Below are 27862 nucleotides of genomic sequence, written 5' to 3' on the forward strand. Positions count from 1 at the left end.
TTGTGTAAGTTTATCGATTACAATGGTCGGTAATATGTTGATTGTGATATATGTGTGTGTGTGTGTGTGTATATAAACACTTTGTATTGAACGGGGGTGAGAACAGCTTGAGCAACCTCATCCCTTTGTGTGTATTTATACCTCAGTAAACTTATTTATATTTCAATTCAATGTACACAAGAGTCTGAATGTTTAATGCGATGGTCAGATGAGCGAATACACACAGGTGAGACATGATTACTAAATACAACATACTCAGGGGAAATTGACAAGGTAGGCCATGACAGGTTCTCTGACACAGCAGAAACCAAGAAACATTGGACACACAAGAAGGAATGAAGTTCCCAGGGATAATAGAATTGATTCTGTCAGAGTCATAAAGAAGTTGAATGAATAATACACTGATGTAAACTCTATACACGGATTCAAATACATATATATATATATATATATATATATATATATATATATATATATATATATATATATATATATATATATATATATATATATATATATATATATATATATATATATATATATATATATATATTACTTGCAGGTTCAGACACATGCACACCAGCCGGCACTAGGTTGAGAACCGTGAACCAGGAGCTACAGCTCATCAAGGTGAACATACTCACCTGAGGTGCTCACCCCTAGACGCAGACACTCACCTGTAAAGACAAGAGGAACTAATTAATTAACAAACTAACAATGATGACAATTTAACAAGAGCTCAAGCTGTAACTACTTACTCCAAGCTGCCTATCCAAGACATTTACCATTTTTTACCTGAGGGGCCATCTCTCTAGCGGCCTAGATGGGGACAGGAAGCCTGTGGCTTGTCAAAGGTTTCCCGTATTATTCCAACTACTTGGACTGGACGCTAGAGCGACAGTCGGCGTGCATGCAGGTCGGCGTTCAATCCCCGACCGTCCAAGTGGTTGAGCACCATTACTTCCCCCCCATCCCATCCCAAATCCTTATCCTGAACCCTTCCCAGTGTTATATAGTCATAATGGCTTGGCACTTTAACCTGATAAATCCCTCCCTCCCTTCCCTCCTGAGGAATTTTTCCAGTTATATATTTTAGTGAAGTTGAGTCCAGGTATTTACGTCCTGGGCTGGAACCGGTCCCTGGGATCATTACTATGGGGATTTAAAAAGAATCTCTCGTATAGTGTCGTGCTTTGTGGCTTAAAGCAGCTGCCCGCTGTGAGAGTTATATTAGTGTTGCCAAGTTAGTGGTGTGAGTGAATATCTTACAATTTGTTTACTCCTTTAAAGGTGTGGTCGAGATGAGTTATATCAGGTGTAGCGTGTAGTGTCGTGGAGCTGCGGTCCTCAACGGTTCCTTAGTTGTCTTAGTTCTGCCCTGATTTCTCTCTCTCTTACTGCCAAAGACTTCTTTGATTTTTCCTCAGGTTAGGCTGGCTTTATTTATGTACTGCAGCTAATACTTGTTGAATAGATTTTAATTCTATGCTTTTGTTTTATTTCAATCTGCAGCAAGGTCGTGTTGTTGATTAGTTAAGTGCACTGATATGCCCTACATGCAAGGTCTCGTTGCACTCTTCCATATTGAAGACCCCTTGCCGGTTTTCTAACCATTTGTGTAGTTCGTGTAGATGGTCTTCAAGGCCTTAATATGGGTTTTCACAGCCCACCTTACCATAGATCTCTGTCATCTAAAAAATTGATGATACGATTTGTAATATTCTCATCACTGTCGTTGATGCATATGACACGGGTTAGCCCTAAATGGAGCCCTGCGATACTCCACTCAACATTCTGTTCTATTTATAAAATTTTCTATTTATAAAATTTCTTGTTTTAAAACCGCTGTTTTTATCCGTTTTAATATTTTACTGTTTAATCCATGTAATTGGATTTCTTGTTCCGTTTTTTGTGTCTGTTCCTAATTAACAGCTTAGAGAAGTCCACGTACACTACATGTGGTGTAAATGAGTGTTGGCACCTGAGTGCCAGGCCTTGGGAACCTGTAATGGGTCTTAAGTGCCTCGCCCTCCCCCCCCCCTCACCACTCTCACTTTAAGTCTTGAAACTCTGAATGCTTAATCCCAGTATGATGGGAGCTTTGTGACGAATTTTACAAATTTAACCTTTGGAATAAGAAACTCCCCGCATCTCATAAGTACATCAGATTAGACCATCTTCAAACCTCGACTGGGAAAGAGCCGAAGCGCTGATACCAGGGGTACTGTCCCCATGACACTGGCAGGAGCACTCAGTCTTAAGACTGTAACTGAAGAGTGGTGAGTGCGAGCGGTGAGTGGTGAGTGAGTGTGAGTGGTGAGTGGTGAGTGTGAGTGTGAGTGGTGAGTGTGAGTGGTGAGTGTGAGTGTGAGTGGTGAGTGTGAGTGATGAGTGTGAGTGGTGAGTGTGAGTGGTGAGTGTGAGTGTGAGTGGTGAGTGTGAGTGGTGAGTGTGAGTGGTGAGTGTGAGTGTGAGTGGTGAGTGTGAGTGATGAGTGTGAGTGGTGAGTGATGAGTGTGAGTGGTGAGGGAGGAAGGCGCTTCACTTATACCCATCCCAGGTTACCAAGGCCTGGCACACAGCTGTGTGGTGGTACCCCAAGCTAATGGGCACCACATTCACCTTTGTCACTGTTGCTAGTTCAGCCCGTTCTGTTGTTTTGTCGCAACGTACAAAATACAAAGTACTAACCAAACCAGAAACGTACGAACCCAACCAACCCACCAAACCAAACCTACCGATGCATAGAAAACGTGGGTATTTGTGAGCCGCAACTTTTTATAGTACATCGTAATTTGTCCGTTGGCGACCATAACGTACAAAATGAGACGCATTAGTTGAGAGGACGGGATGGGTAGTTAATGCTTCCCAGAAATGTAAACAACTTCGTTAGGAAGAACTCATTTTTGTGTAGTTTTCTTGGGAATAACTTCCGACTTACTTGTAAGGATGACACGTGAAGATGTTCCATGGTTGCAGACTTGTCCTTCCTCTGGGGACTGTCTGAACGGCAGCTTTACTGCTAGACAGCTCACTGGTCACCTCCTTTACGATTTGGGAGTGAATTCCTCCATCTTTAAAACTTTAAGGTTTTGATTCCTCTAAGTTGTCGATGGTTATTTCGTATGTAATGGGAATATGTGTATATGCTCAACACAAGGCCTCCCTTCTTGCAGGCTGGTGTTCGATCCCCGCTGGTCCAAATATTGGGCACCGTTGGCTCACTCCGTCCTCATACCCCTTCCACCTGCTATATAGTCACACTGGTATACAACTTTCACCTCGTGTCGTTGCCTTTTTCACTTTGTCTTCATACAACACCTGTGTGAATATGGTGTAAATATTTAATCAGGGCCTGACGGCTGAGTGGACAGCGCTCGGCATTCGTAGTCTTAAAGTTCCAGGTTCTATCCCCGGCGAAGTCAAAAACAAATGGGAAGTTTCATTCACCATGATGCACCTGTTCATCGAGCAGTAAATAGGTACCTGGGAGTTAGACAGCTGCTATGGGCTACTTCCTGTGGGTGTGTAACAAAAAGGAGGCTTGGTCGAGGACCGGGCCGCGGGGACGCTAAGCACCGAAATCATCTCAAGATAACCTGAAAGGTCTTTCGTCAGTTGTTATAAGTTGGTTGGTGTGATGATTGAGGCGCCTTGCTGTGGCTCAAGTGTTCTAGTTCCACCTGCCTCCAGGTACAGCCTAAGATATCTACCTGCCCATCAGGTAGATAAGCAACTCATTAACAATGATTTTACTTTTTGTTTTACCAAATCTAAACTAATCCTCATTTTACTCGTTAAATACACTTAAAATACATATTATTTTTGTAGTTAACCCATACAGATTTTAACATAGCTAATATACAACAAAATTCGGTTAAATGCACTCCTGCCAGACTTAATTAATACTATTTTATCATAGCGATGTATGATACATCGTATGATAGCGAACCTGTGTTGTCATTGCGCATGCCATGGACTGTATCATAGCGAACCACTTGGTGGTGCACCACAGTGAGTACATACATGCTCAAGTTACAGCCTAACTTGAGCCTAACCTAACTAACCTAACCTAACCTAACCTAACCTAACCTAACCTAACCTAACTAACCTAACCTAACCTAACCTAACCTAACCTAACCTAACCTGACCTAACCTAACTAACCTAACCTAACCTAACCTAACCTAACCTAACCTAACTAACCTAACCTAACCTAACCTAACCTAACCTAACCAACCTACCCTAACCTACCCTAACCTAACCTAACCTAACCTAACCTAACCTAACCTAACCTAACCAACCTACCCTAACCTAATCTAACTAACCTAATAGTGTATGTGTCCGGTAACACTCGGAAAATGGAACCGAACTCTATTAGGCTCACCTGATGTAACCTAAACCCCAACTCAACCCTGTAAGACATCAACCCAACCCAACCCTATAAAAAGTGAGCCCTAACCCAAGCAATCTGGTAGCACGCTCTTCATACAAGGGGCCTGGTGGCTGAGTGGACAGCGCTTGGGACTCGTAATCCTATGGGCCGCGATCCCGGCGATGGCGGAAATAAATGGGCAGAGTTTCTTTCACCCTGATGCCCCTGTTACCTAGCAGTAAATAGGTACCTGGGAGTTAGACAGCTGTTACGGGCTGCTTCCTGGGGGGGGAGGATTTGATTGATTGACAGTTGAGAGGCGGGTCGAATGAGCCAGAGCTCAACCCCCGCAAGCACAACTAGGTGAAGAGAAGATATCCAGACAGCTCAGACTCGTCCACTCCCCGCTGCGCCCTCTGCTTATTGCTCTCTCTCTAATTGTTTCTCCTCATTCATTTCCCTTCTCATCCTCTTAGCCTTTCTGCCTCCCCCATTCTCTATTCCCTCAATGGTTTTGTTTTCCATCCTTCCTCCTCCTCCTCCTCCTCCTCTTCCTTCCTCCTCCTCCTCTTTCTTCCTTCCTCCTCCTCCTCTTTCTTCCTCTTTCTTCCTTCCTCCTCCTCCTCCTTCGGTGAAGTCAGCAGCATCGTGCAGGCCACAACTCTCGACGCAAAGACCTTGATGACACGAAAAAGTCCAACCAGAAAAGCCTTAATCAGTGAACTATCGTCGTTACCTCTCGCTCCGAGGGTGAGGGGGAGGGGGTGGGGGAGGGCGGGGCCTCCACTACCAATAGAGGACAACCTCCCCCACACCCGGATATTGCCTTATATCCTCCTGCTGTAGGGTTGGAACCCCAACACACCACCCTGGCAGTCTGTCCTCTTACAAATTACGTCTGAATTTGCCCGTTTGTCCGTATGGCCGAAAATGCACGTAATTTGAAAAGGAAAAATTGAAAATTTCAATAAATAAATTGTCTAAAACAGTAAGTTAAGGGTCCTCTGGTGGGTTAGGAGGGCGGGAAGTTCTTCTAAAGTTTCAAAACGCCATGAAAACCGTTAATTGAAAGTTTCCTCTCCTAACCTAACTGAGTAAGCCGGGGGACTCACAACAGAAAACGGGACAGTACATCACTCTCATGAGCCGATTTCATTTTAAATTACGTCCATTTTTGGCCATAGTGCGCATACGGGAGAAAAGCGACCTTATGTTTAAGATGACGGGTTGGAGAGCGTGTCCCCAACGTCAAAAAACTGTCGTACTAAAGTGCCTTTATCCTAACCTACCAGCTGGGGACCCAAAACAGTTTAGAAGGACAGTATGTCAATTTCGCCAGCCGCTGCCGTTTTCTAGTACGACGATTTATGGCTTGTAGAGTATACGTCAAAATGCGACGTGTTATTAGGAGGACGGGTTGTCCTGTTCCCACACCTAGTACAATTATGGACGCTACTGCCCGCACCTTCCACCTCCATTCACAACTATAATTTATAATAAACTCTATTATATAAATATTTATATTAATTACACAATTAAATATACAAAAAATCGCAGGTATGCAAAGCGTTTCCGGCAGAAAAGTAACATCCAAACAGCATTTTCCCGGAGTTATTGATAGGTAAGCTCTGGTAGGTTATCTTGAGGTTATCTTGAGGGTATCTTGAGACGATTTCGGGGCTTAGCGTCCCCGCGGCCCGGTCCTCGACCAGGCCTCATTTTTGTTACACACCCCCAGGAAGCAGCCCGTAACAGCTGTCTAACTCCCAGGTACCTATCTACTTCTAGGTGAACAGGCAAATCAGGGTGAAAGAAACCTTGCCCATTTGTTTCCTCCTCCGCCGGAGATCAAACCCGGAACCTCAGGACTACGAATCCGAAGCGTTGTCCACTCAGCTAGCTGAGGCCTGGGCTGGGCCTTACTCAGGTTCAGGTAAGCACAGCTTCAAAATTCCGCTGCTGTCATCAACTTTAAAGCACCGCAATGTGAACGGTTTATCAGACTAATGAGGATCGGCCAGCCTCAGGCAGGATGTTCCCTCGATATAATCATGCAGAACCATTACGAATTTGATGATATTATCTACTTCCTATCCTTGATTAGGTTTGGTTAAGGTCTGGTTAGGTTAAGGTCTGGTTAGGTTTGGGTCTGGTTAGGTTAAGGTCTGGTTAGGTTAAGGTCTGGTTAGGTTAAGGTCTGGTTAGGTTAAGGTCTGGTTAGGTTAAGGTCTTGTTAGGTTAAGGTCTGGTTAGGTTAAAGTCTGGTTAGGTTAAGGTCTGGTTAGGTTAAGGTCTGGTTAGGTTAAGATCTAGTTAGGTTAAGGTCTTGTTAGGTTAAGGTCTGGTTAGGTTAAGGTCTGGTTAGGTTAAGGTCAGGTTAAGGTCTAGTTAGGTTAAGATCTGGTTAGGTTAAGGTCTAGTTAGGTTAAAGTCTGGTTTGGTTAATGTCTGGTTAGGTAAAGGTCTTGTTAGGTTAAGGTCTAGTTAGGATAAGGTCAGGTTAAGGTCTATTTAGGTTAAAGTCTGGTTAGGTTAAAGTCTAGTTAGGTTAAAGTCTGATACGGTTAAGGGGCATTAGTTAGTTTTTTAAACTTTGTTCAATGACACCAAATCTTTTGTGACTAGTTGCATATGAAAAGGGCTGCAAGTGTTCCAAGTTTCAGTACTGCAGCCTAAATAGAGAGGGAGATTTTTTTTTGTTTTTCAACGAATATTTCACATTTTCAGTGAGTTGCTACAACCACACGTTTCAGACAATCATTCTATGACACTTTTCTGACACATTAGCATATAATAAAGGATCTGATGTCGAGGATTTTCCAAAACATGTTTAGTTTTCCTAATACAAATAGTCAAAGTCCCCCCCCAAAAAAAAAAAAATATATATATATATATATATATATATATATATATACAAATATGGTGCCAATGTGGGGACCCATAGCCTCGGAGAAGAAAATAAAAAGTATTCAGAGGAGACCTTGTGGTCTCTCACTGAATATCAATATTATCATCTCCTACCACCCCCATTCTTTTGTATGTACACATATATATACAAATATATCAAGTTTATTGCTATTATAAAATCAATAAATGAACTTAGGAAAAAACGCTGGCATGAGACTTTAGACAAAAACTTTACATATAAGGTGTAAGTTTCATGTAAATTGAATAAAAATGAAAGAAAGAGTAGCAACTCGTTTATGTTACTTGAAAAATAAATCATTAAAAATTAGTCTAAGGTGCTGCCATCTGTGGCTGAGGTTGACATCAACCAGTTTCCTTCAAAATTGGCACCCTTACAGATAGGCTTTCGTGCAGTCAGGTGTATAAGGTTCATGCAAATCATCCGATAAAAAATTATAAAAATAAATTTATAAAACTAATTATTATTTTTTTAATATATGCTATTGTGATAGCTGAGAGTCATAGACTTGATTTTAGTTGACATTTGTGTTTGATGTTAATTTTTTACCATTTTGTAAAATTGACACATAATTCAAACAAAATTTCTCCCTTCCTATTTATGCTACAACGCTGAGACTTGGACCAGATGAAACCCTTTTCATATACAACTCGTCAAAAAAGTTTGAATTAAATCGAACAAGTTTTCATTTATTGCATATTTTTGGCATATTTGGAACTTAATGTCATGTTAGGTAAAGGTCTGGTTAGGTTAAAATTTGGTTATGTTAAGGTCTGGTTAGGTTAATGTCTAGATTGGTTAAGGTCTGGTCAGATTAAGATCTGGTTAGGTTTGGTTACGTTCTAGTTAGTTTAATGTCTGGTTTGGTTAAAGTCTGGTTAGGTTAAAGTCTGGTTTGGTTAGGTTAAGGTCTAGTTAGGTAATAGTCTGGTTAGGTAAAAGTCTGGTTAGGTAAAAGTCTGGTTAGGTTAAGGTCTAGTTAGGTTAAGATCTAGTTAGGTTAAGGTTTGGTTATATACTCGTCGTAGCACTAGGCTACATACTCGCCATTGTACTGAACTGGAGACAAATGTAAAAATAAGGACAATAAAAAATGGACCAGGAAGAGAAAGGGTCAACAATTAAGCGAGACGTTGGAAAAAGGAACAACACATGTTAGAAGATGACACAATTACCTTACACAATGAAATCTCAAGAAGTTGATGCAACTAGGAGAAAATTGCTGAAGCCTTGCAATGGGATCGAACCCGCGTTCCTGGACTCCCCAGGCGTACACATAATGGTTCAGTCGGTAGTGTGTGTGTGTGTGTGTGCTCGAGGATTCCAGAGATACGGGTTCGATCCCATATCAAAAGAATGCACCAAGCTGGAAGCACTATATAGTGGCACCGGGTCCTACTCTCTTGCGGGCTATTCATGCCCATACCACCTCTTGGCTGACATCTTTATTAATCATCTTTTACTCCCCCCTCACTAGTGCCTCTGTCCACCTGTTCCTCATGGGCAGAATCCCACACCCAGCCGTGCAACCCCGAAGTGAGGAAACCGGCAGTTCCCGGGTCTCCAAATGATGTACCGGCGGACACAAACCCGGGTTCCTGGCGATCGACTTGCCCGCCACTAAATGTGGCGGGCAATCCTATGATTGTGATTGGCAAAATGTGATTGGCAATCCTATGAGGCCAATCTGGCTAATGTTTCCTTCAGGCCAGATCATTTCTCTCACTACAGCGGTCAAATCCACAAGGGCCGTGACGAGGCTTCAAACCTGAATCCTCGAAAATCGAGGATTTTTAACCCTGTCGTAGCTCAGTCAATTAAGGCAGTGTCTGGGATGCTCCCGGACGCAGGTTCGAATCTTCGTCACGGCCCTTGTGGATTTGTTCATTTGATGCATCACGTTAGTGTGATTTGTGTGTGTACAGTGGCCATTCTGGCCCAGCCTGGCGCTCTCTGATGCTCAGTGGTGCAAACCAGACCTATTGTGTCTATTGAGTAGACAATATAGAGGCTGAAGGAAGGAGTGAAGTGAACCCCAATGTAAAAGCTTAAACAATTTACGGGAAATAAAAGTACACTTGCTTAAGGCTGAGAGTATAGTAACTGTCATATGTGGCAACACTCCCGCGGTGTAAATCAATAACAATATGGCAACACTACGATACTCACATTAATCATTAGGCTTTGATTTATAGCAAACTTTTCCAGCAAAGAAATATTACTAACAATTCATTTATATAATAATCGTTTTCGTCTTTTCATTACTCACGCGTGATTTACCTGGATATAAATATGGTGCAGCACGAATTTATACTTATTTGATGCTGTCTTTAATATAGGCTCTCTCGCACCACAATAAATCACTCCGCGAACACAGAAATTAATCATTTTCACTCCCTATCAAACACGGGAAGTGGGGAGGGGAGGAAATTCATTTTACCTTACTACTGAAGAATAGAAGCTGCAGTCCTAGCAGCCTGTTGCAGTTGGTAGATGGTCTTTCTACCGACCTCTTGTGTGTTTCCGGCAGAGTTTCCTCTCCTCTTTAGTAAAACCACGGTAGACCTCACGCTCCTAGGACTAGGAGTGCTAGGACCTCACGCTCCTAGCACTACGACTAGAGTGCTAGGACCTCACGCTCCTAGCACTAGGACTAGGAGTGCTAGGACCTCACGCTCCTAGGACTAGGAGTGCTAAGACCTCACGCTCCTAGCGCTAGGACTAGGAGTGCTAAGACCTCACGCTCCTAGCACTAGGACTAGATTGCTAGGACCTCACGCTCCTAGCACTAGGACTAGGAGTGCTAGGACCTCACGCTCCTAGCACTAGGACTAGGAGTGCTAGGACCTCACGCTCCTAGCACTAGGACTAGAGTGCTAAGACCTCACGCTCCTAGCACTAGGACTAGGAGTGCTAAGACCTCACGCTCCTAGCACTAGGACTAGAGTGCTAGGACCTCACTCTCCTAACACTAGGACTAGAGTGCTAGGACCTCACGCTCCTAGCAGTTCTAACCTGGCCCAGCCCGCGGACCCTCTCTCAATCCCCCAGCACCGCCTCTATAGTCACACACGAGTACCCACGTCACGGATGTCTGCTGACCTCTCACGGTTCATCTCTCTCAACCGTCCTCTAGAAGTTGACCAGTAGCTTCTCTAAGCCGCAGAGTACTGCTCTAAGTAATGTGTTTTCTGGCGGGTTACGCCTCACGTGTGTGTGGGAGCGACGTGCGACGCGACCCGCCGCGTTCTTCCCCAGGTGGCTAGTGACAGGAGGCGGGTTTCCCGCCAAGCAGCTCCGGCGATGACGTCACACTACGTCACGCCAGGGGCGCTCTCTGATTGGTCAAACTGGGCCCATCACTGCACTCAACCAATCAGATTGTCGTAAACCAGGAGACACCATGTCGCCGCTTCTGGTGTATTTGGCGGGAATTTGTCGCCTCCACCGAGCTAAGTCGCCATATTTGCTGCAATGATTACTCTCACATGTTCCCAAACGTTCTTACAAACTTAAATAATTCAAATTTTTGGCATTTCGCCTCACTTTAAACATTAAACACAACTTGTTGCTTTCTTGGCTGTTTACATGCTGGAGTATGACCAGAAGAGCGTATTTAGGCGGTCCACGTAACAATAGTCACTAATTCAAATATTTCTCAGGATAATCTGTGCCACCACCTGTGTTCTCTCCACGTTCACGTCAACCACTTGGGCTGGACGGTAGAGCGACGGTCTCGCTTCATGCAGGTCGGCGTTCAATCCCCGACCGTCCAAGTGGTTGGGTACCATTCCTTCCCCCCCGTCCCATCCTAAATCCTTATCCTGACCCCTTCCCAGTGCTATATAGTCGTAATGGCCTGGCGCTTTCTCCCTGATAATTCCCTCCCTTCCCTCTCCACGTTCGCCTGTCCCTTACCTGAAACGAGTCTATCCACGCTACTCCATCCGTATCTTGCGGGCTGTTGTATAGCCTATTGTACCCTTATCTTCTAATATCATTAGTTTTAACTCATTTATCCAATCATCACAGCTCACTTCACATAATTCTGGAGCTGAAGTCTCGTGGCACAATTGGCATCACTGACACACAATTTTGTCAAACCGGAATAATTCAGTCAAGTGTTATAATGTTTGTTTTATTTACTGTCAAACAGGATAGTGAGAATGCTGCTCATACTCAATGTCACAGTGACAATGGGGGTTCATATTCAGTCACACAGGACAGTGAGACTGGTGCTCATATTCACGGCCACACACAATAGTGAGGTTGCTGCTCATATTCACTGCCACTCACAATAGTGAGGTTGCTGCTCATATTCACTGCCACACACAATAGTGAGGATGCTGCTCATATTCACTGCCACACACAATAGTGAGGATGCTGCTCATATTCACTGCCACACACAATAGTGAGGATGCTGCTCATATTCACTGCCACACACAATAGTGAGGATGCTGCTCATATTCACTGCCACACACAATAGTGAGGATGATACTCATATTCACTGCCACACACAATAGTGAGGATGCTGTGGGAAAAACCTGCTGGGATTGATATAAGAGGAGTCTACCAGGGACTTGTACTGAACTAAATTAAAAAATTACTGTCTGCAAATTAATTCAATTAAAATCTCTAGCTAGGGTTGTAAATCCTAGATCCTCTTTTCCTAATGACAAACTGTGGGCTGTAAGGGACAGGTGGGGTGAATGACTATGTTGATAGAAGTTCCAATCCACCTGTAGACAGGGATCTCACATCAGCTTGTATTTTATACAAGGATAAGATTTGATAAATTCAGTTATCTGACTGAACACTGGCTCTGTTTAAATCAGGGATTTAAACATACATAGTCTAACCTAGTACCATAACTTAACAGCCAATAGATTCTTATACTATAAACAACAAATTAAATTGTAAAAGTATAATAAATGACCTTAAATGTAGTCTAAATACTGTCAAGTACTAGAAATTATATTCAATTAAATGAACTTATATGATAACTTAAAAATAACTAAGCAAGCAATTGATAACTTAATTTATATATTCAATTATATATGCAGACATATTCACTTTATACAGTTAGCTTGACTGAATCTTTTCCAACAATATGGACACTTATGAGGTTTTTACTTATTGAGGCTGAATTCTTTTCTGACAGAATGGACACTCATGAGGTTCAGTGCTTGGATAAGATTCACAGCTACACTATAATTTTAATAAACGTACCGATTTGTGAGGCTTAGCCTCGCTTTTTAACCAACAGACAGATTTATAGGATATTAAAGCTACACAAGCATACAATTGGCCAATCATACACCAAATAACCTTCAATATACTTCTCTGCCAGTCGGGGTGCCTGTCTGACAAGTTTGCCAGATTGATTAACTCTCTCTTGTTGAGTTTAGGCACGATATTTTGCTACAGCGTTGCTGTATGATGATCTGGTAGCGTTGCTACGTGATTTTTCTTTAACTGCGTTGCAGAAGAATGATATGATAAAGATAAAGAATGAAGATAGAGGAAACCGTGTCACCGTGATCTCCACTATACACTCTTATTTTATGAATGTTCTATGATTTTCCTTGTAGATATTGTCCAGGTACTCCCCCAGTTCTAGAGAGTATTCACTGGCGATAAAAATGTTAGATAAGGTGTCCTTGAGCTGGTAATGTTCGCTAAGGATCAGTCACTTGTTCACTCATTTGTAAACAAACGCGGAGTGCCCCTGGGCTTGTTGGTGGGCGCTTCTCTCCCCCCCATCGCCCTGCCATGCTCTCTGAGCACGGTAGCCTTCAATGAATATTGATTGATTATTTTTTACAGTCTAGACTTATGATTAAGATAAGATGTGATTATAATATAATTAGATATAAGATTTAAAGATTATAAGTAGTATTTGAAAGTACCACTGAATCTTATTAAGGATTCGATTTTTAATCCTACCGGATGTTGAATCAATGTTCCAATAGTTTTTTAATTAAGAAGTCCTTCTAGAAGCTTCTGGATCCTTGAAAGATCATGTACAAAGTCACGTAGGCATCAAAAGGGCCCCTGTTGAGTACGTGTTCATGGTGCCATTGTCATCTAGGATCAAGCTATAATGAATCTTTAAAGATTCATTATATGATTTTGATACAATTTAGATATGATTTTGATATGATTTAGATATGATATAGAAATTATACATTTCTTAGATGATTATTAGATATGGTGGGTAGAAATTTCCCACATCTTCCAGAGGGAGAGAACTGGCACAGAGTCCAATACTTAGGACAATAGTAACCATATGTATTTATTTACTCTCCATTGGATTGATAATACAAGTGCAAATTTTGCTTGCACTTTTCTGCTGCTGTCCGTTGTGGACGATTGTGTCTGTTAGGAGTCTGTGGGTCTTGTGGAGTTAGAGTGTCTTGAGGTCTCTCAGGATCTAACTGCAGCTGGCTCACTGATTCCATGTGGATGAGTTTGTCCAATGTCTTCAGGGAAGTTGTTCCTTTAGACAGGATTTTGACTATTCTCAAAATCCCCTGACTATCTGGATGGACTGAGACAACTTTACCTAATGGCCAGTCAGCCCTAGGGCCATCACTGTCTACCAAGACAATATCGCCAGGTTGGAGATTAGCTATATTATGTGGGACATTGGCCCCATAGTGATGTTCTCGTAGAGATGTAAGATATTCTTTTGTCCAAACATCATTCCATTTTTGGATTATGCTGGACAGATGCTTATACCCCTGAACCAACTCGCTCTCACCCACATATGAGGGATCTCTGATCTCATCATCCACTAGAGATGGTACTGGAGTCAGAAGTCTTCCATACATTAGGTGGGCAGGACTTAATGGCTCATGTTGAGTAGGATCCTCAGACAAGTAAGTCAACGGCCGGTTATTCACCCTTGATTCTATTTCCGTGATTACTGTCTGGAGTTCTTGAAGATTGATTTTCTGACGGTGTAGAGATTTTCTCAAGGATCTTTTTACAGTTCCTATTAACCGTTCATAAAATCCTCCGTGCCATGGGGCTCTCGGAGGGATAAATTTCCATCTGCAATGACGCTGTTCCAGTGTGGAAGTAACTGCAGGATGGGAACAGATTTCCCGTAGACATGCTTCTCCAGCTACCAAGTTTGCTCCATTATCTGAAATCATCAGCTTAGGGCATGATCGGCGTGCTGCGAATCTGCGGAAAGCTTGAATAAATGATTGAGCAGTCATATCGGGTGTTACCTCTAGATGTACTGCCCTGGTGGTAGCACAGGTGAACAGACAGATGTATGCCTTGATAGGTTGCTTATCTGCAGTCCCTGTTAGATATATTGCTCCTGTATAATCTACTCCTGTCGTTTCGAAAGGTTGTAGATGGACCACTCGTTCCTTTGGCAGGGGTGGTGGCCCTGGATAAGAGCAAGTTCTTGCATCGTACCTTCGGCATATCATGCAATTCTTCAAGATTGATTTGACTGACTGTCTTCCCTGAGGAATCCAGTACTGCTGTCTGATTTGTGTGAGTGTGTCTAACACTCCTCCATGTTTGATGATTTGTTGATGTGTATGCAACACAATCAACCTTGTGATCCAATGATTTTTTGGTAAAAGCCATGGATGCACGGTATCTAGATTGATATCTGCGTGTTTAAGTCTCCCTCCACAACGCAGAATGTTGTGATTTTCTTGGTCTATCCACAGACCGAGATTGTGTTTTAACTTATGCGGAAGATTTTCATAGTTATTCCCATAAGTTTCTCTCTGGGCTTGTCTTACCCAATAGATAAGTGCATCTGGAAAAGTGTATTTTATACCTTTTTTCCTGAGATATTGAAACACGTTCTGTGTTACATTGATTAATTTGATGAGCGAGGAGTAACGAGTACAATCCAAGACTGATATTTGAGCTTGCTGCCTGGTGGTAGTTATGGTTTGTGTCGTAATGACGTGTGGCTTTTGTTCAGGCCAACTACCATTCACTAACCATCGAGGCCCATGAAACCAAATATCTGCCTTTGCAAACTGTTTAAATGTCATACCTCTTGTTAAGAGATCAGCTGGATTATCCTTTGTTGGTACATGCAACAATTGAAAGCCTGCGGAAATTTCTTTAATTTCCGAGACGCGATTTTTTACATATGGAGTTGGACAGTTGTCGTTTCGTACCCATTGTAAGACAGCTTCATTGTCAGACCATATAATGACATCTTTGATGTTCATGGTAGACAAGACTTGTTTGATATGCACTGCTAAGCGTGTTCCAGTTAGCAGTGCTGTTAGTTCCATCTGAGGCAAAGTCCTCCTTTTTAATGGAGCGACTCTGGCCTTAGAGGTGATAAGATATGATTGATTAGAAGTCACTAAGTAAGCACAAGCTCCAAAAGCTTTGGCTGACGAGTCTGCGAATACATGTAGTGATACTTCCTCATTTTCCTCGACTATGTGTCTCGGAAAGATTATCTTTTCAACTAAAGTTTGTTCTTGAGCCACTTCCATCCAAGCTTTTTGTAACTGGATTGGTAGTGGATCATCCCAACCAACCTTAGCTTTCCATGCTTCTTGCACTAATAAACGCCACTTGATAGTCAAAGGATTTAGTAGACCAAGTGGGTCGAATACTTTGCTAACTTGTGAAAGCAAATCCCTTTTTGTAGTGATGTTGTAATTTACTGGCACAGATTTGATCGATATTGTGTCCGAGATTAAATCCCAATCCATACCTAACACCTTTTGTGATTCTGGTACGTGATATTCAGGGTAATCTCTTGCTATTTGATTATTCAATGTTGCATTATTAGAGGCCCAAGATTGTAGTGGCATGTTGGCACCTTGTAGCTCCTTGTTGGCCTCTTGATATAATTGTAACAGTTCAGTAGTACTGTTAACTGTCCCTTGAAAATTATCTACATATAGATTTTGACTGATTTCAGTCTTACAGGGACTTGATGATTTCTTCAGATGAGTATCTAGAGTTGCTTGCAACAGAAATGGACTGCTTGTCGCGCCGAAAAGAACTGAAGAGAATCTGAAAGTCACTACAGGACTATTGACATCTTCTGGGTTCTCTACCCATAGAAACTTAGTGAAGTCTCTATCTTCTTCCTGTAAGCCAACTCTTAGAAAGGCCTTACTTATATCTGCTGAATACGCATATTTGTTAAGTCTAAACTTCAACAGTATGTCATACAATTTCTGAGTTAGACTTGGACCTGTTTGCAAACAATCATTTAGACTGGTTCCTTGGGGTCCAGATTTAGAGCTACAATTAAAAACTATCCGTAAAGGAGTCGTTTTTGATTCTCTCATTACAGCCATGTGTGGTAAAAAATGGCCTGTTTGCTTATTGTCATGTTTCACGACTTCGATGAATTTATTCTTCAATTGTTGAGCAATAATCTCATGATAGAGTTTTAAATGCTCAGGCCTTTTTCTTAGCTTTGCTAGTTGCGATTTAAATTGACTATAAGCCATGTGATAATTGGTAGGTAAGGTTTTATGATTGATTTTCCATGGTAGCCTTACCCAGTACTGTCCATCATAGTACTGTACAGTTTCTAAGTATTGATTATATGCACAGACATCATCAGGACTTGGTTGTTCAGGAATTATTCCTATGGCATCAAGTTCCCACAATTGATGTACAGATTTCAATCCATCATCAATCATGTGGGGGATTTTAAGTGGTGACTGTTCTTTGCCTAGTCATGCCACTATTACAGTTTCTGTATGATGTGATTTTTCAGGAGTTGAAGGTTCAAGATCTAGTATAGGTCCTGTCATCAATATGCCTCCTGCTGATTTGAGTATATTCATACCCATAGATTCTTCTGATCCCAGAATGAATCGATGATAGTAGTCAGCTCCAATCAGGATTCCGATATCCCCTATGTAGTCAGAATCAAGTAGAGGATCTGCTAATTGGATTCCTTTTTCTTTTAGGAATTTAATTGTGGCTGTCAGACCAGTCACTTCCATTTCAGTAGGAATTTTATCAACTACTATGGCTTCTACTGTCCTTTGGGATGTACCTAGACAGACATTGAGTTTTACTACTGGAAAGGTTCTACGACCAGAATTAGTAAAAAACCCTGATATAGATGTAGATACTTGCTTTGAAGATTTAAGTTGTAAATCTTCTGCCATCTTTTTACTGATAAAGGTTTTCTGTGACCCTTGATCAAAAAAGCCTCTAGTTGCAATACAAATTCCTTGATTGCATAGTTCTAGCTGTGCAGTAGGCAATATGGCTGTTGTAACAATTTCTGTATCCAAGTCGTTGACATTGCTCATTACTGTACAGAATTGCACGGCTGTTGTGGTATTATCATCTTTGGGCTTTGCCTGAGATGCATGTTGATTATTGGAAGTCTGTGATCTGGATTGAGTGTTAATATCACCACAGAGTGCTGTGTGATGTACACTTTTATGACAATATTGGCAGTTCTGCAATTGAGTGATACACTCACTAGTATCGTGCTTCCGTAGACAACGGATGCACCTGTTCAGAGATTTCAGTCGATCGATTCGACTGGCACGGCCTACATAAACTGTGCATTGATAAATGGTATGTGTTTCTTGACAGAATAAACATTTTGGGGCACTTGTAGCTCCTTTTGTCTTATCTGTCTTAGGAGCTTGGTTTCCTACAGTTCTGTTAACTGTGGGGGATATAGCATAGGAGCCAACATTACTCTGTTTCCACTTTGCAGAAGAGGAGTTTTGTTGCCTTGATTTTTGACTGCCATTCTGGACATTTTTGCTTTTGTCCGTGGATTCACCTTTGGGGATTTTTTCTTGAGTTCTAAGTTTTCCTCGGCTTCGTAATCTTTGTACGTAAGCTCGAAGTCCATCAATGATTTGGCTTTGTGATAAGATGTTGGTGTTATAATGAGTGCATAGGCTGTCTATGACCTCATTTGGAAGTTTCCTTTGAATGATTAACTTTATAAGCCACTCTGCATCACCTACAGGTACTTTTGTACTGAGGGCTTTGATGATTGATTCTATAGACAATCGAAATGATTGTAGTGACTCATAACTTTTATTTGGAGAGGGTAAATCCAATAATTTGTATGAGAGACGTGCAATTGCAGTCTCCTTATCACTGTAGTTATCTTGTAACAACTGTAAGGCATGGTCGTAATCATCATCTGTTAATGACAAATTAGCAATGACCTGCCTTGCCTCTCCCCGTAACTGGCCTTGCAAATATTGAAACTTTGTCGCCTTTTTGAGAGAGGGCTTGGAGTTTATTATAGAATCAAAGTGTCTCCAGAAGGTATCCCAATCGTCTTCATCCTTGCCCTCAAAATATGGTAATTGTACCTTTGGGAGCTCTGCGGCTATATGTGTGATAGTTGCATTGCTCTGTTGAGTGGATGAGCTCACTTTGGATTGGGTTCCTGCTTGAGATATTTGTTTGATTAAAGGATCAAGTTGATCTTGGATTTTATCTTCATACATTGTCATTTCAGCGACAATTTCCTGAAGTTCCCTTCGGGTTAAATCTGCATTAGCCATTTCTGTTAGATAAATCTCTGCATGGCGTTTGATTTGTTCATACTTATCCACAGCTGCTTTTACTCTGGTATTCAGAATTATTAAATCAGGAGATGGTTGCCTAGCCAACTTTTGACATTTGTCAATCAGTTGAGTTAGGTGATTTTGCAGACCATTAAGTGTCCTCCTATTTCCTGTTTCAGCTGCTGGTGGAACACTGTCAGCCATTTTGACCTTTTCCGAGTTTTGGAGATTCCGAGATTTGGAGATTCCGAGATTTTTCTCTTTTTTCTGATAAATATGTATGATGTTAATGTATTTTGATAAATGAGCTTTCCTGTCTACTTAGGTAATGATTCCAAAGATCGTCCTTCATTTCCTCCCTGGAATCTGGTTGTAGCAGGTGTTCAATTATCAAAAGTACTGTAATAATTTGATTTGTGACCCGAATGCACGAATGCACCAAGTTGGTAAATCTTGTAATAATTTTTTAAAAATAGTAAATGGCACTATTTTTGCAAAGTTATTACAAAATCTGTTACCATAATAATTGTTAGATAAAATACAGTAGAATGTCTACTGGTTTTACCTGTAATATAGGGTTTGTACAGTTGATTATGGTTAGATTGTAATGAATGCTCTTACAGTGATGATAACACTTTTTTAAAGAATATTATGTAATGAGCAGCTCTGAAAATCAGTAGATTAGAGATAATGCTAGATAATACACTTAAATATACATGTAATGTTACCACAATGAGGTAGGTAATTGGTATTTATGATTAAGATGCAGTTGTGTCTGTGACACTGATATACTTAAGTACTGTGGTTTCTTAACACAAAACAGTATCAGTTTGTTATGAATGCTTACTAGTTAATGGATATGGTGGCTTAAGCCACTGCAAACAATTTGTTTACTTAGATATATAGCTATGATAAATATTGGCTGATAGCTAGGTTAGGCCAGAATATGTAAGAATTATTCCAATGCAAAATCAAGAAGTTTCTTATGTATTTGCCATTGAAATATTCAGTAAATGAATGATCATAAATATCTAGGTACAAAGGACCATTATTATCCGGTTCGAAGGACCAATTAATGTGGGAAAAACCTGCTGGGATTGATATAAGAGGAGTCTACCAGGGACTTGTACTGAACTAAATTAAAAAATTACTGTCTGCAAATTAATTCAATTAAAATCTCTAGCTAGGGTTGTAAATCCTAGATCCTCTTTTCCTAATGACAAACTGTGGGCTGTAAGGGACAGGTGGGGTGAATGACTATGTTGATAGAAGTTCCAATCCACCTGTAGACAGGGATCTCACATCAGCTTGTATTTTATACAAGGATAAGATTTGATAAATTCAGTTATCTGACTGAACACTGGCTCTGTTTAAATCAGGGATTTAAACATACATAGTCTAACCTAGTACCATAACTTAACAGCCAATAGATTCTTATACTATAAACAACAAATTAAATTGTAAAAGTATAATAAATGACCTTAAATGTAGTCTAAATACTGTCAAGTACTAGAAATTATATTCAATTAAATGAACTTATATGATAACTTAAAAATAACTAAGCAAGCAATTGATAACTTAATTTATATATTCAATTATATATGCAGACATATTCACTTTATACAGTTAGCTTGACTGAATCTTTTCCAACAATATGGACACTTATGAGGTTTTTACTTATTGAGGCTGAATTCTTTTCTGACAGAATGGACACTCATGAGGTTCAGTGCTTGGATAAGATTCACAGCTACACTATAATTTTAATAAACGTACCGATTTGTGAGGCTTAGCCTCGCTTTTTAACCAACAGACAGATTTATAGGATATTAAAGCTACACAAGCATACAATTGGCCAATCATACACCAAATAACCTTCAATATACTTCTCTGCCAGTCGGGGTGCCTGTCTGACAAGTTTGCCAGATTGATTAACTCTCTCTTGTTGAGTTTAGGCACGATATTTTGCTACAGCGTTGCTGTATGATGATCTGGTAGCGTTGCTACGTGATTTTTCTTTAACTGCGTTGCAGAAGAATGATATGATAAAGATAAAGAATGAAGATAGAGGAAACCGTGTCACCGTGATCTCCACTATACACTCTTATTTTATGAATGTTCTATGATTTTCCTTGTAGATATTGTCCAGGTACTCCCCCAGTTCTAGAGAGTATTCACTGGCGATAAAAATGTTAGATAAGGTGTCCTTGAGCTGGTAATGTTCGCTAAGGATCAGTCACTTGTTCACTCATTTGTAAACAAACGCGGAGTGCCCCTGGGCTTGTTGGTGGGCGCTTCTCTCCCCCCCATCGCCCTGCCATGCTCTCTGAGCACGGTAGCCTTCAATGAATATTGATTGATTATTTTTTACAGTCTAGACTTATGATTAAGATAAGATGTGATTATAATATAATTAGATATAAGATTTAAAGATTATAAGTAGTATTTGAAAGTACCACTGAATCTTATTAAGGATTCGATTTTTAATCCTACCGGATGTTGAATCAATGTTCCAATAGTTTTTTAATTAAGAAGTCCTTCTAGAAGCTTCTGGATCCTTGAAAGATCATGTACAAAGTCACGTAGGCATCAAAAGGGCCCCTGTTGAGTACGTGTTCATGGTGCCATTGTCATCTAGGATCAAGCTATAATGAATCTTTAAAGATTCATTATATGATTTTGATACAATTTAGATATGATTTTGATATGATTTAGATATGATATAGAAATTATACATTTCTTAGATGATTATTAGATATGGTGGGTAGAAATTTCCCACAGATGCTGCTCATATTCACTGCCACATAATAGTGAGGTTGCTGCTCATTTCACTGCCACACACAATAGCGAGGATGCTGCTCATATTCACTGCCACACACAATAGCGAGGATGCTGCTCATATTCACTGCCACACACAATAGTGAGGATGCTGCTCATATTCACTGCCACACACAATAGTGAGGATTCTGCTCATATTCACTGCCACACAATAGCGAGGATGCTGCTCATATTCACTGCCACACACAATAGTGAGGATGCTGCTCATATTCACTGCCACACACAATAGTGAGGATGCTGCTCATATTCACTGCTACACACACAATAGTGAGATTGCTGCTCATATTCACTGCCACACAATAGTGAGGATGCTGCTCATATTCACTGCCACACAATAGCGAGGATGCTGCTCATATTCACTGCCACACACAATAGTGAGGATGCTGCTCATATTCACTGCCACACAATAGCGAGGATGCTGCTCATATTCACTGCCACACACAATAGTGAGGATGCTGCTCATATTCACTGCCACACACAATAGTGAGGATGCTGCTCATATTCACTGCTACACACACAATAGTGAGGTTGCTGCTCATATTCACTGCCACACACAATAGTGAGGATGCTGCTCATATTCACTGCCACACAATAGCGAGGATGCTACTCATATTCACTGCCACACACAATAGTGAGGATGCTGCTCATATTCACTGCCACACACAATAGTGAGGATGCTGCTCATATTCACTGCCACACACACAATAGTGAGGTTGCTTCTCATATTCACTGCCACACACAATAGTGAGGATGCTGCTCATATTAACCCCTATACACAGTTTCAAACATCAATACAATAGAATCCATTAGCCTCGGGAACCTGTACACCAGTTTATTGACAGTTGAGAACCGGTATCGATGAGCAGAAGCTCAACCCCCGGTTCGCTTCTAGGTTAGTATATTTAGGTGAGTACACAGAATAGTTAGGCAATTGCAATGGACGCGAGTAAAAAAACAAAAGAAAGATATCCTCACTAAGATACTTAGAAGAAAGGGAAGAGAATTATCAAATGTATAGCACTAGGAAGGGCTCAGGATCATAATTAGGGATGGGACGGAGAGAAGGAATGGTGCCCAACCACTTCTGGACGGTCGGGGATTGAACGCTGACCAGCATGAAGCAAGACCGGTCCACTCTACCGTCCAGCCCAAGTGGTTCACTCAAGTCAAGATCAAACTGCCCGAGTCCGGGGCGCTACCGACCAGTCTTAGAAGACGAAGAGGTAATTGGGAGAGCCTATTACCGCCGGGTTGAACCCCCAACGCCAATTTTGGTGGCTACTATGCCAAATAATACGATATTCATTACCAAACATCAAATTAATTTCCTGAATATACAAATGGGGAATAGGTGAGGGACAGGTCCACATGAGGCATTAGTGAGAGGATTATGGAATAGGCTAGGATAGGGGGGAATAGGTGAGTGGACAGGTGTATATGAGGAATGGGAAAGTGGACGGGTGTATAGGGGGGAATAGATGATGGGGGAACAGGTGTATAGGGGGAATAGGTGAGAGGACGAATGGGAGAGTGGACGGATGTATAGGGGGAATGGATAGGGGAAGGGGAATATATGAGAAAACAGGTGTATTAGAGAATCGGGGGGATAGATGTACCGAATGAATGGGTGAGTGGACAGCTGTATAGGGAACAGATGTCCCCTCACAGATGTGAGGGGACAAGTATAGGGGAATGGGTTAGGAGACTCCGAAAAATAATCTTTTTTCAGCTAAATCCTTTTCCAAGATGGAACAGAAATTCATGCATAATTATAAAGACCAGCCAATCTATTTCCATTCCCGGTCGGAACTGTCAAGTCAAGTGCCCAGAGAATTTCTTTTCCTCAGGCGGTACAGAGAACACTATACACACATACACTTGTATATGTATACACACATACATTTGTGAATGTATACACACATACACTTGTGTATGTAAAAGATTAATATCAACGGGAGCATGTTCCTTAGCAAACTTAGTGTGACCAGGAGGCGGCTTTTAGTGTTGACTAGTTTGGCGGGGAGGGCTACTTTATTGGCCAGTCACTCATCCTGTTACTGTACATACCATTAAGGTCACGTGAACAACGTCCCCAGATGGGAAGAACACTCGCTGAGTTGTTCATCCTGGGAATTAACATACCGCCATAGCAGCATTGACAACACTCCCCAACAGGAAGAAAACCCGCTGGGTTTTCTTCCTCTTGGAGATGTTTTCCTATATCCTTGAGCAGACGACTGCTGACTCCTGTTAGCAGGCTGAGAGCTTTCCCTTCCCATAGCTCATGGTAAGCCTTACCCTACTAGTTTTACACACAGGTGGGTACAGGAGCAGACGACTGCTGACTCCTGTTAGCAGGCTGAGAGCTTTCCCTTCCCATAGCTCATGGTAAGCCTTACCCTACTAGTTTTACACACAGGTGGGTACAGGAGCAGACGACTGCTGACTCCTGTTAGCAGGCTGAGAGCTTTCCCTTCCCATAGCTCATGGTAAGCCTTACCCTACTAGTTTTACACACAGGTGGGTACAGGAGCAGACGACTGCTGACTCCTGTTAGCAGGCTGAGAGCTTTCCCTTCCCCTAGCTCATGGTAAGCCTTACCCTACTAGTTTTACACACAGGTGGGTACAGGAGCAGACGACTGCTGACTCCTGTTAGCAGGCTGAGAGCTTTCCCTTCCCATAGCTCATGGTAAGCCTTACCCTACTAGTTTTACACACAGGTGGGTACAGGAGCAGACGACTGCTGACTCCTGTTAGCAGGCTGAGAGCTTTCCCTTCCCATAGCTCATGGTAAGCCTTACCCGACTAGATTTACACACAGGTGGGTACAGGAGCAGACGACTGCTGACTCCTGTTAGCTGGCTGAGAGCTTTCCCTTCCCATAGCTCATGGTAAGCCTTACCCTACTAGTTTTACACACAGGTGGGTACAGGAGCAGACGACTGCTGACTCCTGTTAGCAGGCTGAGAGCTTTCCCTTCCCAAAGCTCATGGTAAGCCTTACCCTACTAGTTTTACACACAGGTGGGTACAGGAGCAGACGACTGCTGACTCCTGTTAGCAGGCTGAGAGCTTTCCCTTGCCATAGCTCATGGTAAGCCTTACCCTACTAGTTTTACACACAGGTGGGTACAGGAGCAGACGACTGCTGACTCCTGTTAGCTGGCTGAGAGCTTTCCCTTCCCATAGCTCATGGTAAGCCTTACCCTACTAGTTTTACACACAGGTGGGTACAGGAGCAGACGACTGCTGACTCCTGTTAGCAGGCTGAGAGCTTTCCCTTCCCATAGCTCATGGTAAGCCTTACCCTACTAGTTTTACACACAGGTGGGTACAGGAGCAGACGACTGCTGACTCCTGTTAGCAGGCTGAGAGCTTTCCCTTCCCATAGCTCATGGTAAGCCTTACCCTACTAGTTTTACACACAGGTGGGTACAGGAGCAGACGACTGCTGACTCCTGTTAGCAGGCTGAGAGCTTTCCCTTCCCATAGCTCATGGTAAGCCTTACCCTACTAGTTTTACACACAGGTGGGTATAGGAGCAGACGACTGCTGACTCCTGTTAGCTGGCTGAGAGCTTTCCCTTCCCATAGCTCATGGTAAGCCTTACCCTACTAGTTTTACACACAGGTGGGTACAGGAGCAGACGACTGCTGACTCCTGTTAGCTGGCTGAGAGCTTTCCCTTCCCATAGCTCATGGTAAGCCTTACCCTACTAGTTCTCCCTGGAACACGACCCACCAATTGGTTAACAACCATGTATCCCAATAACTCTGGGTTAACAGAAGCGAACTGTTAACGACCGGTGTTCAAAGGGAGCCCGTTGTTCAATCCTGAACAACGGGCTCCCTGCACCCGTTGCAGGGAGCCCGTTGCTGCACCCGTATTGACCCTGCAGATGGTGCCTGAAGTTTCCGATTGTTTAATAATGATTACAAATGATGTATGCATGGCGAATTATACCACGCTACAACAGCATTATACCACGCTACAACAGCATTATACCACGCTACAACAGCATTATACCACGCTACAACAGCATTATACCACGCTACAACAGCATTATACCACGCTACAACAGCATTATACCACGCTACAACAGCATTATACAACGCTACAACAGCATTATACAACGCTACAACAGCATTATACCACGCTACAACAGCATTATACCACGCTACAACAGCATTATACCACGCTACAACAGCATTATACCACGCTACAACAGCATTATACCACGCTACAACAGCATTATACCACGCTACAACAGCATTATACCACGCTACAACAGCATTATACCACGCTACAACAGCATTATACCATGCTACAACAGCATTATACCACGCTACAACAACATTATACCACGCTACAACAGCATTATACCATGCTACAACAACATTATACCACGCTACAACAGCATTATACAACGCTACAACAGCATTATACCACGCTACAACAGCATTATACCACGCTACAACAGCATTATACCACGCTACAACAGCATTATACCACGCTACAACAGCATTATACCATGCTACAACAACATTATACCACGCTACAACAGCATTATACAACGCTACAACAGCATTATACCACGCTACAACAGCATTATACCACGCTACAACAGCATTATACCACGCTACAACAACATTATACCACGCTACAACAGCATTATACCACGCTACAACAGCATTATACCACGCTACAACATTATACCACGCTACAACAGCATTATACCACGCTACAACATTATACCACGCTACAACAGCATTATACCACGCTACAACAGCATTATACAACGCTACAACAGCATTATACCACGCTACAACAGCATTATACCACGCTACAACAGCACTATACAACGCTACAACAGCATTATACCACGCTACAACAGCATTATACCACGCTACAACAACATTATACCACGCTACAACAGCATTATACCACGCTACAACAGCATTATACCACGCTACAACAGCATTATACCACGCTACAACATTATACCACGCTACAACAGCATTATACCACGCTACAACAGCATTATACAACGCTACAACAGCATTATACCACGCTACAACAGCATTATACCTCGCTACAACAGCATTATACCACGCTACAACAGCATTATACCACGCTACAACAGCATTATACCACGCTACAACAGCATTATACCACGCTACAACAGCATTATACAACGCTACAACAGCATTATACCACGCTACAACATCATTATACCTCGCTACAACAGCATTATACCACGCTACAACAGCATTATACCACGCTACAACAGCATTATACCACGCTACAACAGCATTATACAACGCTACAACAGCATTATACCACGCTACAACAGCATTATACCACGCTACAACAACATTATACCACGCTACAACAGCATTATACCACGCTACAACATTATACCACGCTACAACAGCATTATACCACGCTACAACAGCATTATACCACGCTACAACAGCATTATACCACGCTACATAGCGGCACATCTCACTATTGTGGCTCTCAAGTCGCATGTCTTACATCTACCTCACGGAAGGAGATTGGTAAAGAAACAAAAAAGACTTTTGCCATTTGATAAGATAATCAAATGGCTGTGTTAAAGGGTGCCAGGGGACAATTGTGGCTGATGAGTGGTAGTGCCAGGGGTGTTGAGGCACTCTCACCCGGGGCCAGACCCTGGAGCACGATGCGGGTACACACAGGCACGGAAGACAGGAGGAGGAGGAGGCTAGATACAAATAGTGTGTGGCTGAAGAGTGAGGAAGTGAAGATACAACGAATAGAAAATGAGGGATAATAATAATAATAACAATAATAATAATAATAATAATAATAATAATAATAATAATAATAATAATAATAATAATAATAATAATAATAATAATAATAATAATAATAATAATAAGAAGAAGAAGAAGAAGATGAAGAAGAAGACGAAGAAGAAAATCATTTGGAACAATAAAGGGATTCGACCCTTCCCAGGATGCACAAGCAACTCTTGACCCCTGTTGCACAAGCAACAGGGGGTCTATCAAGGAGCATATAATCTCCTAGCACAACCAGACCATCACCAGTGACATCTTAACAAGCAACACTGAAATAATCGACAGGTATAAGGACAACAGGAGACTTGACATCAGCGAGGCACTACACATCAAAAAGTCAAGACCAACGATCAACAACCAGTTAA

General features: G+C 41.9%; 2 protein-coding genes across 2 annotated transcripts; one reads left to right on the forward strand and one right to left on the reverse strand.

Moving 5' to 3' along the window:
• Nucleotides 1–11861: 11861 nt before the first annotated feature.
• Nucleotides 11862–17099, reverse strand: LOC138372406 (uncharacterized). Its single transcript, XM_069337867.1, has 2 exons — nt 12529–17099; nt 11862–12038 (listed from the first exon to the last, which is right to left on the reverse strand). Exon 1 carries the CDS (start codon nt 16959–16961, stop codon nt 13599–13601), a length of 3363 nt encoding a protein of 1120 aa, XP_069193968.1. The 5' UTR covers nt 16962–17099; the 3' UTR covers nt 11862–12038; nt 12529–13598.
• Nucleotides 17100–25595: 8496 nt separating this feature from the next.
• Nucleotides 25596–27272, forward strand: LOC138372280 (uncharacterized). The gene has a single exon (XM_069337559.1). It carries the CDS (start codon nt 25596–25598, stop codon nt 27270–27272), a length of 1677 nt encoding a protein of 558 aa, XP_069193660.1.
• The last annotated feature ends 590 nt before the right edge of the window (nt 27273–27862 follow it).

This window comes from Procambarus clarkii, chromosome 38 (genome assembly GCF_040958095.1).
Source record: "Procambarus clarkii isolate CNS0578487 chromosome 38, FALCON_Pclarkii_2.0, whole genome shotgun sequence".
Taxonomy (NCBI): domain Eukaryota; kingdom Metazoa; phylum Arthropoda; class Malacostraca; order Decapoda; family Cambaridae; genus Procambarus; species Procambarus clarkii.